We start from the raw sequence: 11890 nt of genomic DNA on the forward strand, positions 1-11890 counted from the left end.
CAAAGATGGTGATTGGGCCATGTTCCAGTGGCTCGCAGGAAGAATCCCTTCTTGCTCTTCCTAGCTTTGGGTGATGGCCAACAATCCTTGGCTTGCAACTCTATGGCTCCCAAGTTCTTCCTCTGTCTTTGCAGGGCCATCTTGCTTTCCTGCGGCGGGGGGGGGGGGGGGGGGGGGGGGGGGGGGGGGGGGGGGGGGGGGGGGGGGGGGGGGGGGGGGGGGGGGGGGGGGGGGGGGGGGGGGGGGGGGGGGGGGGGGGGGGGGGGGGGGGGGGGGGGGGGGGGGGGGGGGGGGGCGGGGGGGCGAGGGGGGGGGGGGGGGGGGGGGGGCGGGGGGGGCGGGGGCGTGTCCACACATTTGTATCCTTTCTTATGGGCACCTGTCATGTTAGATTTAGAATCCGTGTTAATCCAGGGTGACCTTATCTCAACTAATGACATATGCAAAGAGCTTGCTTCCAAATAAGGTCACATTCTCAGGTTCTGGGCGGAGGTCAATCTTTGGGGGACACGTATTCAACCTAGTACATCAGGTTTCATACCTACTCTCCTGGGGCCTCATTTTCCTCCCACTTCATTGGGTCGAGCCTTTTGTATCAAGAGGCCTTTGATGAGCTCCTCCTGTGGGTGGACCATCCTGGGGGCAGGCACAGTCCTTGCCTCAAAGAGTTCGTGGTTTAGTCAACAGTTGAACACAACTTCAGGCATAACAAGAGTGTTAATGGAGATCCCATTGTTTACTACTGGAGTCTTGACAATGGAGCCCAGCTATGACCTAGACAGGTGTCTGGAGTTTCCCAGAGGCCCAAGGTTTCTCCTCCTGTCCTCCTGACTCCCGGACCCCTTCCTTCTTTTCCCCTTGTGATCCGTAATCAGGTATGTTTTTTATTGTCATGCAAATGTTTATTTTCTGTCCCTTGTCTAGATAGAGGCCGCTGGCTTTTAGGCAAACAGGCTTGAGCCACGGAAGGTAGAAAGGGCCCACAGCAACTACCTGGCTGAATGCGGACAGGCCCATCAGGTGACCCACCTCAAAATATCCAGAGGCCCTAAACTGACCAATGGGCTACTTACAACCAGGCACAGTTACCAAAAAAGGGAAAATTCCATGCGTCCCTATACCTCCTCACCTTCCCTCTCTAAAAACAGCCCCCACCCACTCCCTCATTGCAGACGGCCTCCCCTCTGCTGTCCTGCCTGCCGCTCCTTTGCGGAGCCTTCAATAAACTTCTACCTCCTTTGTTCTGCCTCAGGTGAATTCTTTCACCACCTGCCTTCATCTCAGCTTTAGCTGAAGCCCGATTGTGTCCCACATTTGGGGGCTCCCATCCAACTGGGAGAGACACCACATTTAGACACCACAGCCCACTAGAACGGGGCTTGGCAACGACAGGCCCTCAATAAACCACCATCAGCTAGGCACCTGATTAGCGGAGATGATGCATGTAAGTGTCCAGCACAAGGAGCAATTCAAACCCTGTAACTATTGCTATTATGGGTCCTGATGAGGACGGAGTCCCACGTTTCCCGGGTGCCCCAATTCTGAGGAGCATTTAGTTGGAAATCACAGAGCGTGGGCTCCAGGTAACCAAAGTGGGGAGTCAGTTCCAACACCTCGCTGCTCTCACCCCTCGTTTCCAGGTCTGGGCGACACTTCCTCACAGTGCTCTCAGTGGCTCCTGCACTGAGAGCCAGCCCCCCCACCCCACCCCCCTACCCCCCGCCACTGCAGTGTCTGGCTGGCCGGGGCCAGGTCTGAGCCCCTGGCCCCATGGGTTCACCAAAAACCCCAAGTAGAGGCTGGAAATGATGTAGGCGAAGGTGGTGATCTCTGTTACCTCCCACCCACTCCTGATGTGAGGCCTGAAGGAAAGCTCACAATGGCCCCGATCCCCACGCCACTGCTGATTACACTTTCCACGTGAGATCCGATTGGAACTGTCACGGAACCCTGGTGGGTAGACCCTGTCATTACCCCAGCTTGCAGAAGAGGACACAGGTGTACGTGAATACCAAAGCTGGGACTGGAGCCCGCGTCGTCTCTACTCAGGAGCTCAGAGGCTTGGAGAGGCAGAGGGAGCCCTCCAATTCCGCCTCCTTAACTGTATTGCGGGGGGGAGCAGAGAACCTCCAGGCACCGGGAGGCTGCAGCGAGGGGCGGATGGAGCCTGCTGAAGGTGGTCGAGCCAGGGAGAGGCCTTGGATGATACCCACTGGAAGAGCCTGGACACCTGCCCCAGGGGGCTCTTCCTCACCCTGAGGGTCTCATCCCACCAGAAGAGTTTGTGAAAGAGCCATACCTTCCTTAAGCACCTCTCGCTACAGCCAGAATAACCTCTTTCTCTTAAGATTTTTTTTTTTTAGAAGGGTGGGAGGGGCATAGAGAGAGGGAGAGAGAGACTCTAGCAGGCTACTCACTGACAGCACGGAGCCAGACCCGGGGCTCAAGCCCACGACACCGGGATCGTGACCTGAGCCAAAATCAAGAGACAAACACTCAAGGGGCACCTGGCTGGCTCAGTCAGTAGAGCACACAACTCTTAATCTCTGGGTCGTGAGTTCAAGCCCCATGTTGGGTGTGGAGCCTACTTTAAAAAAAAGAAAGGAAGGAAGGAAAAGAGACACTCAACAGACTGAGCCACCCAGGCGCCCCTGCCCCAGCATTCTTAAATTTAAACGACCACTTATGGCTAGTGGCCCCCTTGGGACTAGCCCTTAAGCTTCTTGAGGACAGGGGCAATGGGCACTGTCCCCCAGCACTGAGCACTGCACGCCGCTCACATGTAAGTCGTCTGATGAGTGATCGAGTGGCTGAACCCCTGTACTTAGCACAACCCCCCTCCTCCCCGAGTGGCCTAGTGGGGCGCAGTTCTATTCAGGCAGGGCTGTCGTGCAGCAGAGACCTGTCATGTTGGCGTGAGCCTCAAGGTGTCCGGCCCGCCGATCTGCCAGGCTTCAGAGGCGTCAGGGTCAGACTCCAGCTTCCTCACGTAAGGTCGGTGTCCCTGGGCCAGCCAGCCGCTGTCCTCTTGGCCTCAGATTCGTAATGGACGCAGAGAGGAAGACAGGAAGCAACGAAGAGCGGCCTCTCACGGACTGGCCCGGCTTGGGCTTTCCGCTGGGAAGGGTGTGCTCCAAGCCCGGCGGCCGCTGGCCAGCTGCGGCCTAGGAAGGAAGGCCTAGGGCGTAAAGGATTTTCAAGGTCAGATGTTTGTTTGAAAGGAAAAGATTGACGGGGCACCTGCTCACAACCCACTCCAGGTGCTCCCGATATTCCCATTTCTCAGACAGGCATGTGGATGGTGATGTCACTTTCAAAGCCCCTTAGATAAGACATATGGCCCCACCACCTTCCATTCTGCCTTGGAGTTGTGACTCCATTCACTTGGACTTTGTTTCTGGTCAATCCATGCCTCTGTCTGTGACACGCAAGCCCACACCTGCATCTGCCCAGCTGACTCTGCCTCAGGCATGTCAGAGGGCCCTCTCCCCAGGGAAGTCTCCTGCTCCTAGAGGACAGCTCCCCACTACCCTGTCAGACGGCTCTATGATCCTTTATTTCCTTTTTTCTATTTATTTTTATTTTGAGAGAGAGACAGAGAGCACCAGCAGGGGAGGGACTCAGAGAGAGGGAGACAGAGAATCCCAAGCAGGCTCCTTGTTAACAGTGCGGAGCCCAAGACTGGGTTCAAACCGACAAACTGGGAGACCATGACCTGGGCTGAAACCAAGAGTCAGATGCTCAACCAGCTAAGCCATCCAGGTGCTCTTTTTATGAATTTTATTTTATTTTATTGTATTTATTAGGGAGAGAATGCGTAAGCAGAGTATGGGGGGTGGAGAGAGAGAGAGAGAGAGAGAGAGAGAGAGAATCTTAAGCAGGCTTCTTGCCCGGCATGGAGCCGGACAAGGGGCTAAATCCCATGACGCTGGGACCACGACCTGAGCCGATATCAAGAGTCAGACACTTAACCGACTGAGTCACTCAGGGGCCCCAGATCCTTTATTTTTCTTTTTGTTCAAAAGAGACAAAACAGAGGCACCTGGGTCGCTCAGTCAGGTTAAGCATCCGACTCTTGACTCTTGATTTCGGCTCGGGGCACGGTCTCACGGTTCATGGGTTCAAGCCCAGTGTCCGGCCCCACACTGATAGTAAGGAGCTTGCTTCCGATTCTCTGTCTCACTCTGTCTCTTCCTTCCCCCCGCTTGCTATCTCTCTCTCTCTCTCTCTCTCTCTCAAAAATAAACATTTTTGGGGGTGCCTGGGTGGCGCAGTCGGTTAAGCGTCCGACTTCAGCCAGGTCACGATCTCGCAGTCCGTGAGTTCGAGCCCCGCGTCGGGCTCTGGGCTGATGGCTCAGAACCTGGAGCCTGTTTCCGATTCTGTGTCTCCCTCGCTCTCTGCCCCTCCCCCGTTCATGCTCTGTCTCTCTCTGTCCCAAAAATAAATAAACGTTGAAAAAAAAAATTTTTTTTTAAATAAACATTTTTTAAAAAGAGAGACAAAATGATAAGTGCTTTTTCCTCCTTTTAAAATCTGTATTTCTTAGTTTCTTTTTTCCAGTTTTACCGAGGTACAATTTGCAGGGTTTTGATGTGTATGAGCACCCGTGACACCATCCGCCAGTCGATATGAACAAAAGCGTGTGCCCCTGCGGTCCTGCCTCCTTCCTCACATGGAGCCTCTTCTTTTTTCTCCTCCTTGTCACAACCAGTAATCGTACCTTATTTGTTGGCCTAATATCAGGTTTCCCCCTTAACACCGGGTGCCTCATGCAGGCAGGAAGCACATCTGGTTTGTTCTCCACTGGTCCCCAGCCCCTGGCACCCTGCCTGGCACAAACAGTGGCTGGACAGAGGAAGGAAGGAGGAAGGCAAGAAAGAAAGGCAGGCCAGCATACAGTGGGCACTTAATAGATGCTTATGGCATGAAATAAGTGGTCCAAGGTGGAAACTCGCAGGGCAGGGCCCAGGGCTCATCATCGCCACTGAATGGGACCAGAAGAGCTGGAACTGACCTGGGGGGCGGGCAGTGGGAGGGGGACTTCATGCATGTCAAAGCCTGCTGCCCGGGCCTCTAAGACAGAAACATCCTGGGCACTTTGCTGTCCCACCTCCTGCAGGCAGCTGCGTACAGGTCAGAGGTAGCCCAGGAGCCCAGAGGGAACAAGACTGCTTCTGGAGCCCACGCCACCCCGCCCTCCGCCCCGTGGCATGGTATGTACAGAACTAGGAAACCTTGCAGAGGTGAGCTGGGGATCAGTCACAAGCTCCTGTTGGGTGTTGGAAGCCATCAGGCCTTAGAAGAGTCTCCTTCCCACTAACCAAGAGTCACCTTGCACGTAGAGTGGAATTACCTCCAAACCCGCCCCAGTTCCGTGGGACTCTGGGCACGTCCTGCCCACCGGAAGGTCTCTGCTCCTCCTAAGATGGGAGGCAGTGGGTCACCACATCCCCAAGGGCCATGGGCACCAGCACCCCACAAGGGTGGGGCCTTGTGCTGGAGGGAGCCGGGATTCCTACAAGGGCAGGGCCCCCTCAAGGCCTCAAATCTGGATGGACTGGGGGGCACTCAGTCTCTAGAGATACAAAAACCAAGCGGCATCCTGCATGAAGGTCCCCACCCACTCTCCCCCCCAGTGGCAGCTTGGAGCTGAGGGAAGCCAGGCCGGCCCTTGGCTTTCACTCGGGGCACTCCATTACCAAGCTGACCTCCAGTGCCAGGCAGACCCTGCCCCTGCAGGGTCTCAGAAGAACTAGGTCAAGCCTGAGCTTGAAGAAAACTGGGCCCGGAGTGTTCAGGAAGGCACGAGGCAGAACCCAGAGCTCTCCCCCAGAGGAACTGGGGCATTCTCGGCCAAGCTGACATGCCCTCCCCCAACCACGGAGCTGCCCTGCAGAATCCTACAAAATACCTTTGGTTGTGTCCGAAATACCGGTCCAGGTAAGCTGGCAGTAAGTGTGGAACCCCAAGCCCCACCCTCAGTGTCCCAGGCCCCTCAGGAAGGCCAAGGATGAAGACAAAGAATTGTGCTGCCTAGGAGCCCACTCTTCCAGAGGACACCAAGTTCAGGGGGCCCTCTCCAAAGAACCCTCCACTGAATGGAGGCTCCATGGACCACTGTCCTCCCCTTCCACACAGTCCAAGACCCCTCTCTTTCCTGAAGCATCTGGACCTCAGAACTCCGAGAAATAGGGGTACATGGTGGATAGCTAGAGGGCCAGGCCAGGATCTAACTCCCTCCTACCCATATCCCACCCCAAGACTATTCGATGTCAGGGTTAGATGCACCTCGAACCCCCTTCCCTTCGTGGTAGGCAAGGCTTGGTCCCCGCTGCCCCACCCTCCTCCCCAATACCCAAGAAGCCACATCTTCTCTCTTTAAGGTGTGCACTTTATTGATCTGGTCTCAAGTCAGTGTACAGGGAAGCCCTGGCTGCCTGTGCCTCAACCCCACTCCCAGGGAGACCAAAAGCCTTCATACATCTGAAATTGGGGGGGGGGGGACAAAAAAGGGGGACCACGATGGCAGACCATTCGAAATAAAACGAAAAGAACAAGTATTAAGGCGAAGATTAAAAAAAAATTTGGACTACATAATTTACACCAAAGCAATGTTATCCCCCTCGCCCGTGTGGACTTGGGCGAGGACTGGCCCTTCTCCTCAGGGAGAAATGGGGTGGCTTTTGGGAAGGCAAGGGACTTCCTGTAACAATGCATCTCACGGTATTTGGAATGACTATTAAAAAAAAAAAGAACAATGTACAGTCAAGGTCCTCGGCCACACCGGAGAACTGTGGGGGTGCTCGCTCCAACCAGCTGCTGTCACCTTCGCCGTTCCAGTTTTTAAATCCTGAGTCAAGCGCCAAAAACAAAAAAAAAAAACCAAAACAAAAAAAAAACCAAAAAAAAAAACAAAACCGAAAAACAAAATCCAAAAACAAAAAAAATTTAAAAAAAAAACCAAAAAAACAAAACCGAAAAACAAATAAAGCCATGCCAATCTCGTCTGTTTTCTGCGCAAGTTAGGTTTTGTCGAGAGAGGGTGTAACGCAACTAAAGTAACAGTCCGCCTAGAAGCATTTGCGGTGGACGATGGAGGGGCCGGACTCGTCATACTCCTGCTTGCTGATCCACATCTGCTGGAAGGTGGACAGCGAGGCCAGGATGGAGCCACCGATCCACACGGAGTACTTGCGCTCAGGGGGTGCGATGATCTGGAGAGAGAAGGGGGCGGTCAGCAGCCCGGCAGGTGGAGAGGGCGCGGCCGGGAGAGCCCGCCCCCGGCCCACCCCACGCCACGCGCCCAGGCCAGCTCAGGCTGGGCCAGCACCCACCTTGATCTTCATCGTGCTGGGCGCCAGGGCGGTGATCTCCTTCTGCATCCGGTCAGCGATGCCGGGGTACATGGTGGTCCCCCCAGACAGCACCGTGTTGGCGTAGAGGTCCTTGCGGATGTCGACGTCGCACTTCATGATGGAGTTGAAGGTAGTTTCGTGGATACCACAGGATTCCATGCCTGAGAGGAAACCGAAGCCAGACTTAGCTTCTGGGGTGGCCACGAGGGGGACCCCTCTGCGGGAGGGCCAGGAAGGCCGGCTCACTTACCCAGGAAGGAAGGCTGGAAGAGCGCCTCGGGGCAGCGGAACCGCTCGTTGCCGATGGTGATCACCTGCCCGTCGGGCAGCTCGTAGCTCTTCTCCAGGGAGGACGAGGACGCGGCGGTGGCCATCTCCTGCTCGAAGTCCAAGGCCACGTAGCAGAGCTTCTCCTTGATGTCACGCACAATTTCCCGCTCGGCGGTGGTGGTGAAGCTGTAGCCGCGCTCCGTGAGGATCTTCATGAGGTAGTCCGTCAGGTCCCGGCCAGCCAGGTCCAGACGCAGGATGGCGTGGGGCAGGGCGTACCCCTCGTAGATGGGCACAGTGTGGGTGACCCCGTCCCCGGAGTCCATCACGATGCCGGTGGTGCGGCCAGAGGCGTACAGGGACAGCACGGCCTGGATGGCCACGTACATGGCCGGGGTGTTGAAGGTCTCGAACATGATCTGTAAGGAGAAGAGCCCCTGTCACGCTCGGCAAACCACCAGAGGCAGCCAGGCCAGACTGGGGACATGCAGAAAAGTGCAAAAACACAGCTAAATGTGCTGGGGATCCCGGGATGGGGATTCACTTCAGACCTACTGTGCACCTACTAAAATACACACTCCAAGACCGCTTGACAACCAGCCTCATTGGCTTTGTCTCGCGAGCCAGTGTTAGTACCTACACCCACAGCGTTTTATAGCCTCAAACACCTAATCAGAAAGGCAAACACCAGAAAAAGATTCCATCTGGGAAAAAGCAAATAGAACCTGCAGAGTTCCAAAGGAGACTCAGGTCAGAGAAGAAAGTCCTAGGAGAACGGCAGAAGAAAGAACAAGTGAGAAAGGGCACAGAAGAGCAAGGAAGGACGGGGGTGGCCGCCCACGAAAGGCCAGCGGGCCACTGACCTGGGTCATCTTCTCACGGTTGGCCTTGGGGTTCAGGGGGGCCTCGGTCAGCAGCACTGGGTGCTCCTCGGGGGCCACACGCAGCTCATTGTAGAAAGTGTGATGCCAGATCTTCTCCATGTCGTCCCAGTTGGTGACAATACCGTGCTCGATGGGGTACTTCAGGGTCAGGATGCCCCTCTTGCTCTGGGCCTCATCGCCCACATAGGAGTCCTTCTGGCCCATACCCACCATCACGCCCTACGGAGCGAGAGGAGAGGTCAGCGCGAGCCCAGGGCCATCGACCCCCCCCCCCCCCCCCGAGAACCAAGGACAGGGCAGGGCCTCCCCTGCGAAGGGGCCCTCGTGCCTGGTAGCGCCTGTTCCCGGGAGTGGAGCCCCCCCCCCCCTCCCCAAGTCAAAAGCCCAGGCTGGAGCCCTACCTGGTGCCGGGGGCGCCCCACGATGGAAGGGAAGACGGCCCGTGGGGCATCGTCGCCTGCGAAGCCGGCCTTGCACATGCCGGAGCCGTTGTCGACCACGAGCGCAGCAATATCATCATCCATGGCGAACTGCGGGAAGAGCCTCGCCTGAGTCGGGGGTCGGGTGGGGCCGCCCCCGCCCTGCCCACTTCCGGCGCTCCGCGGCCTCGAGCCGCCAGGGGGCGCCGGTGCGCGCCCACAACGGGGACAAAGGCAGCTCGGCCGGCAGCGTTATTACCATAAAAGGCAAACGCTGGTTGGAGGCGGCCCCGCGGCGCGCGGCAGGAAGCCAGGCCCCTGCCCCCTCCCCACACCCGGGGCAAGCTCCGCCTCCGCCCCGTTTAAAAAACGCCGGCCGGCCAGGCGCGCGGCGGCCACGCCCGCGGGAGCCGGCGGCGCGGGGAGGAAGTGCGCGCAGGCGCTCTAGCGCCGCGGCGACCCCACCCCTTCCGGCCGGCCGCGCCGCCCTCACCCTGGCCGCGGCTCCGGGCCCCGAGCGCGCACGCGCACGCGCAGCCATGTCCCCAGCCCCCACCCTGCCGGCGGACCCGCCGCGCCCACCCACCCACCGTGCCGCCAGAGCAAGCAAACCGCCCGCTGCCGGACAAAGACCCGCGGCCGCCCTGGCCTGGGCCGCAAGCACCCCGGGGGCGCGCGACATGAGCGCAGCCCCGGCCCGATCGAGGGGCGCGAGAGCCCCGCTGCCCGCGCCCGGCGGCTCTCCCGGAGCGAGGCCGGTGGCCGAGGGGCTCTTCCACCCCGAGAAGGAAGAGGCGCGGGGCCGCCGTGCTCCCGGCCGGCCCGGAGCCTTACCTGAGAGCGGTGTAAACCGGCGGCGGCGACGGAGGAGCGGCGAGGGCGAGGGGCCTGTGCTCGCGGAGTGGACGCGGTCTCGGCTGTGGCTGTGCGTCGCGTCGCCGGGTTTTATAGGGCGGCGCCGCGGCAGCTCGAGCCATAAAAGGCAACTTTCGGAACGGCGTGCGCTGATTGGCCCCGCGCCGCTCACTCACCGGCCTCGCCGCACAGTGCAGCATTTTTTTACCCCCACTCCCCTCCTTTTGCAAAAAAAAAAAAAAAAAAAAAAAAAAGAGGGAGAGAGAGAGAACGAGCCGGGCTGGGAGAGAGCGAGAGCGAGATTGAGGAAGAGGAGGAGGGAGAGAGTTTTGGCGTTGGCCGCACTTGGGTGCTGGGCCCATGGGCCGCCCCGCGTGTCCCCCACCCCGGGACCCTCCGGGTGTGGATGTCACATGAGCAGTGAGCGCCCCGGTGGGCAAGGGTCAGCACGGATGCGAGGGTCCCTGGTTGCTGTGGGTGCATGCTTAAAGAGCAGTTGCAGGGGAAGAATTGGTCAACATGAACTCAGCTGCCTAGAAAGCCTGGATTGGGGTGAGGGAGTGGGGGCTCTGGCTGGGGGTGCTCAGCATGCTGAGTTAGGGACATTACTACTCAGAGACCTGGGCTGAGGAGTAGGTATGGCGTGGGGGAGTCAGCGGGCTTGTGGCCACTCACTCGACCAGGCCTCAGAAACAGGACAGGCAGCAAGAGCCAGGGGCTGGAAGTTCCCCGTGAAGAGGGCTCCAAGCCTCCCCTGCTGCTGGCCTGGCCGGAGGTGGGCTCTGTAGAGTGTAGAGCAGAGACACTGTTCTCATGGAGCCAGGCTGCTTCTAAGAGCTGCCTGGTCACACCCAGCCAAAGCCAGGCCAGAGCCGTTAGCCTGTGACCCAGGCAGCTGCTGGCGAAGGCAGGCAGGGGTGCCCGGCACGGCTCTGGGGCCTGGGGCCCACCATCCATCGTCTGTGTGTCATGTGTAGCCGCAGCTGAACTGCTGTCCTGGACCATCTGGAGGCTGTTGAGCACTGGGGAGGGACCCTTAATGCCCCCAAAGATGAGTTAGGTTGAGGGGGGGCGGGGTGCTGGGACAGTAGGTGAGGACCAGCTGCCCCCAGACAAGACCCTGTTCGTGTCACCTTTTCCTGCCCCAGGTCCCTCCACCAAACATTGGGCAAGACCTGGGTGCCCAGAGTGTTCTGGATGGTTCCCTGCTCCGAGAGCAGCCAGTCTGGGCAGGCAGAGCCTGTACCCAGATGGTGGCCAACAATGATCAGCGTGTGGCAGACGGAGCCAGCGCCCACGGGACCCCAGAGTGGCATCTGGCTCAGCCTAGAGGACCGCGTACCTCCTTGGAGGTGGTGACAGGAAGCTGACTTTTCACACGGAAAATGGGAACGGTGGTCTGGGCAGGGGTGCTAGCCTGTAGCCACTGGTCTCTCTCTCGGCACCCTAGGGCGCACACAGTAGGTGGTCCTGAAGCCTGTGTTGAAACCAGTGAACCATTCGTCCATATATGGATGTGGAATCTGTGGCCAGAGAAGAGGTGGCCTAGTCCTGCCCACTATAGGTGGCTGGTGGCAGGGCACTTTGGAAGTCGTGGAGGCCCCAGCCAGGTGGGAAGGGTGACCAGTACCCAGCATGCAGCAGAACCGTCAGGCTCAGAGCTGTGCCCCCGCATCCCCAGAGAACTGCCACGGGGACTGGCTCCCCTATCACCGCTCCGGGCTTGGGGGATGTTCCCAGCCAGTCCACTCCCTGCCTCCCGGGGACTGCCCTGTCCCCGGCCTCGTATCTCTCAGTCGTGGGCATCTGGCCAGCCAGTGGCCTTGGGGCCTGCCAGGCCTGCGTTTCAGGGGCTGGGGAGCAACCCTCTTTCTGCCTGTTGGTGAGGGCTGCTTGTGGCCATTCGCCGAGCCCCGAGGGATGCTGGGCAGGCTGGGACTGGGGCGACAGGGCAAGGGATGGGCAACTCTAGGGTGGTTTCCGGCAGCTACATGGGGCAAAGAGCAGGCCTTCACCATAAGCAGGGCCTGTGCTGTCACCTCACCTCCTCTCCACCAGGGGTGGGCCACGGGGCAGGAACACCAGCCCAACCTGACCTGGGACC

General features: G+C 58.6%; 1 protein-coding gene across 1 annotated transcript; it reads right to left on the reverse strand.

Moving 5' to 3' along the window:
* Positions 1–6376: 6376 nt before the first annotated feature.
* ACTB (actin beta) lies at positions 6377–10176 on the reverse strand. Its single transcript, XM_043559606.1, has 6 exons — positions 9766–10176; positions 8914–9042; positions 8492–8731; positions 7609–8047; positions 7338–7519; positions 6377–7217 (listed from the first exon to the last, which is right to left on the reverse strand). The coding sequence occupies exons 2-6, from the start codon at positions 9034–9036 to the stop codon at positions 7074–7076; spliced, it is 1128 nt and encodes a 375-aa protein (XP_043415541.1). The 5' UTR covers positions 9037–9042; positions 9766–10176; the 3' UTR covers positions 6377–7073.
* Positions 10177–11890: the final 1714 nt, after the last annotated feature.

This window comes from Prionailurus bengalensis, chromosome E3, assembly GCF_016509475.1.
Source record: "Prionailurus bengalensis isolate Pbe53 chromosome E3, Fcat_Pben_1.1_paternal_pri, whole genome shotgun sequence".
Lineage (NCBI taxonomy): Eukaryota > Metazoa > Chordata > Mammalia > Carnivora > Felidae > Prionailurus > Prionailurus bengalensis.

Coding starts and splice junctions, on each gene's coding strand:
- ACTB (XM_043559606.1), bottom strand. CDS start 9,036: ATGGATGATGATATTGCTGCGCTCGTGGTCGACAACGGCTCCGGCATG. Junction 8,048..8,491: donor ACCGTGAGAAGATGACCCAG/GTCAGTGGCCCG, acceptor TTCTCCTTACAG/ATCATGTTCGAGACCTTCAA. Junction 7,520..7,608: donor CTTCCAGCCTTCCTTCCTGG/GTAAGTGAGCCG, acceptor GTTTCCTCTCAG/GCATGGAATCCTGTGGTATC.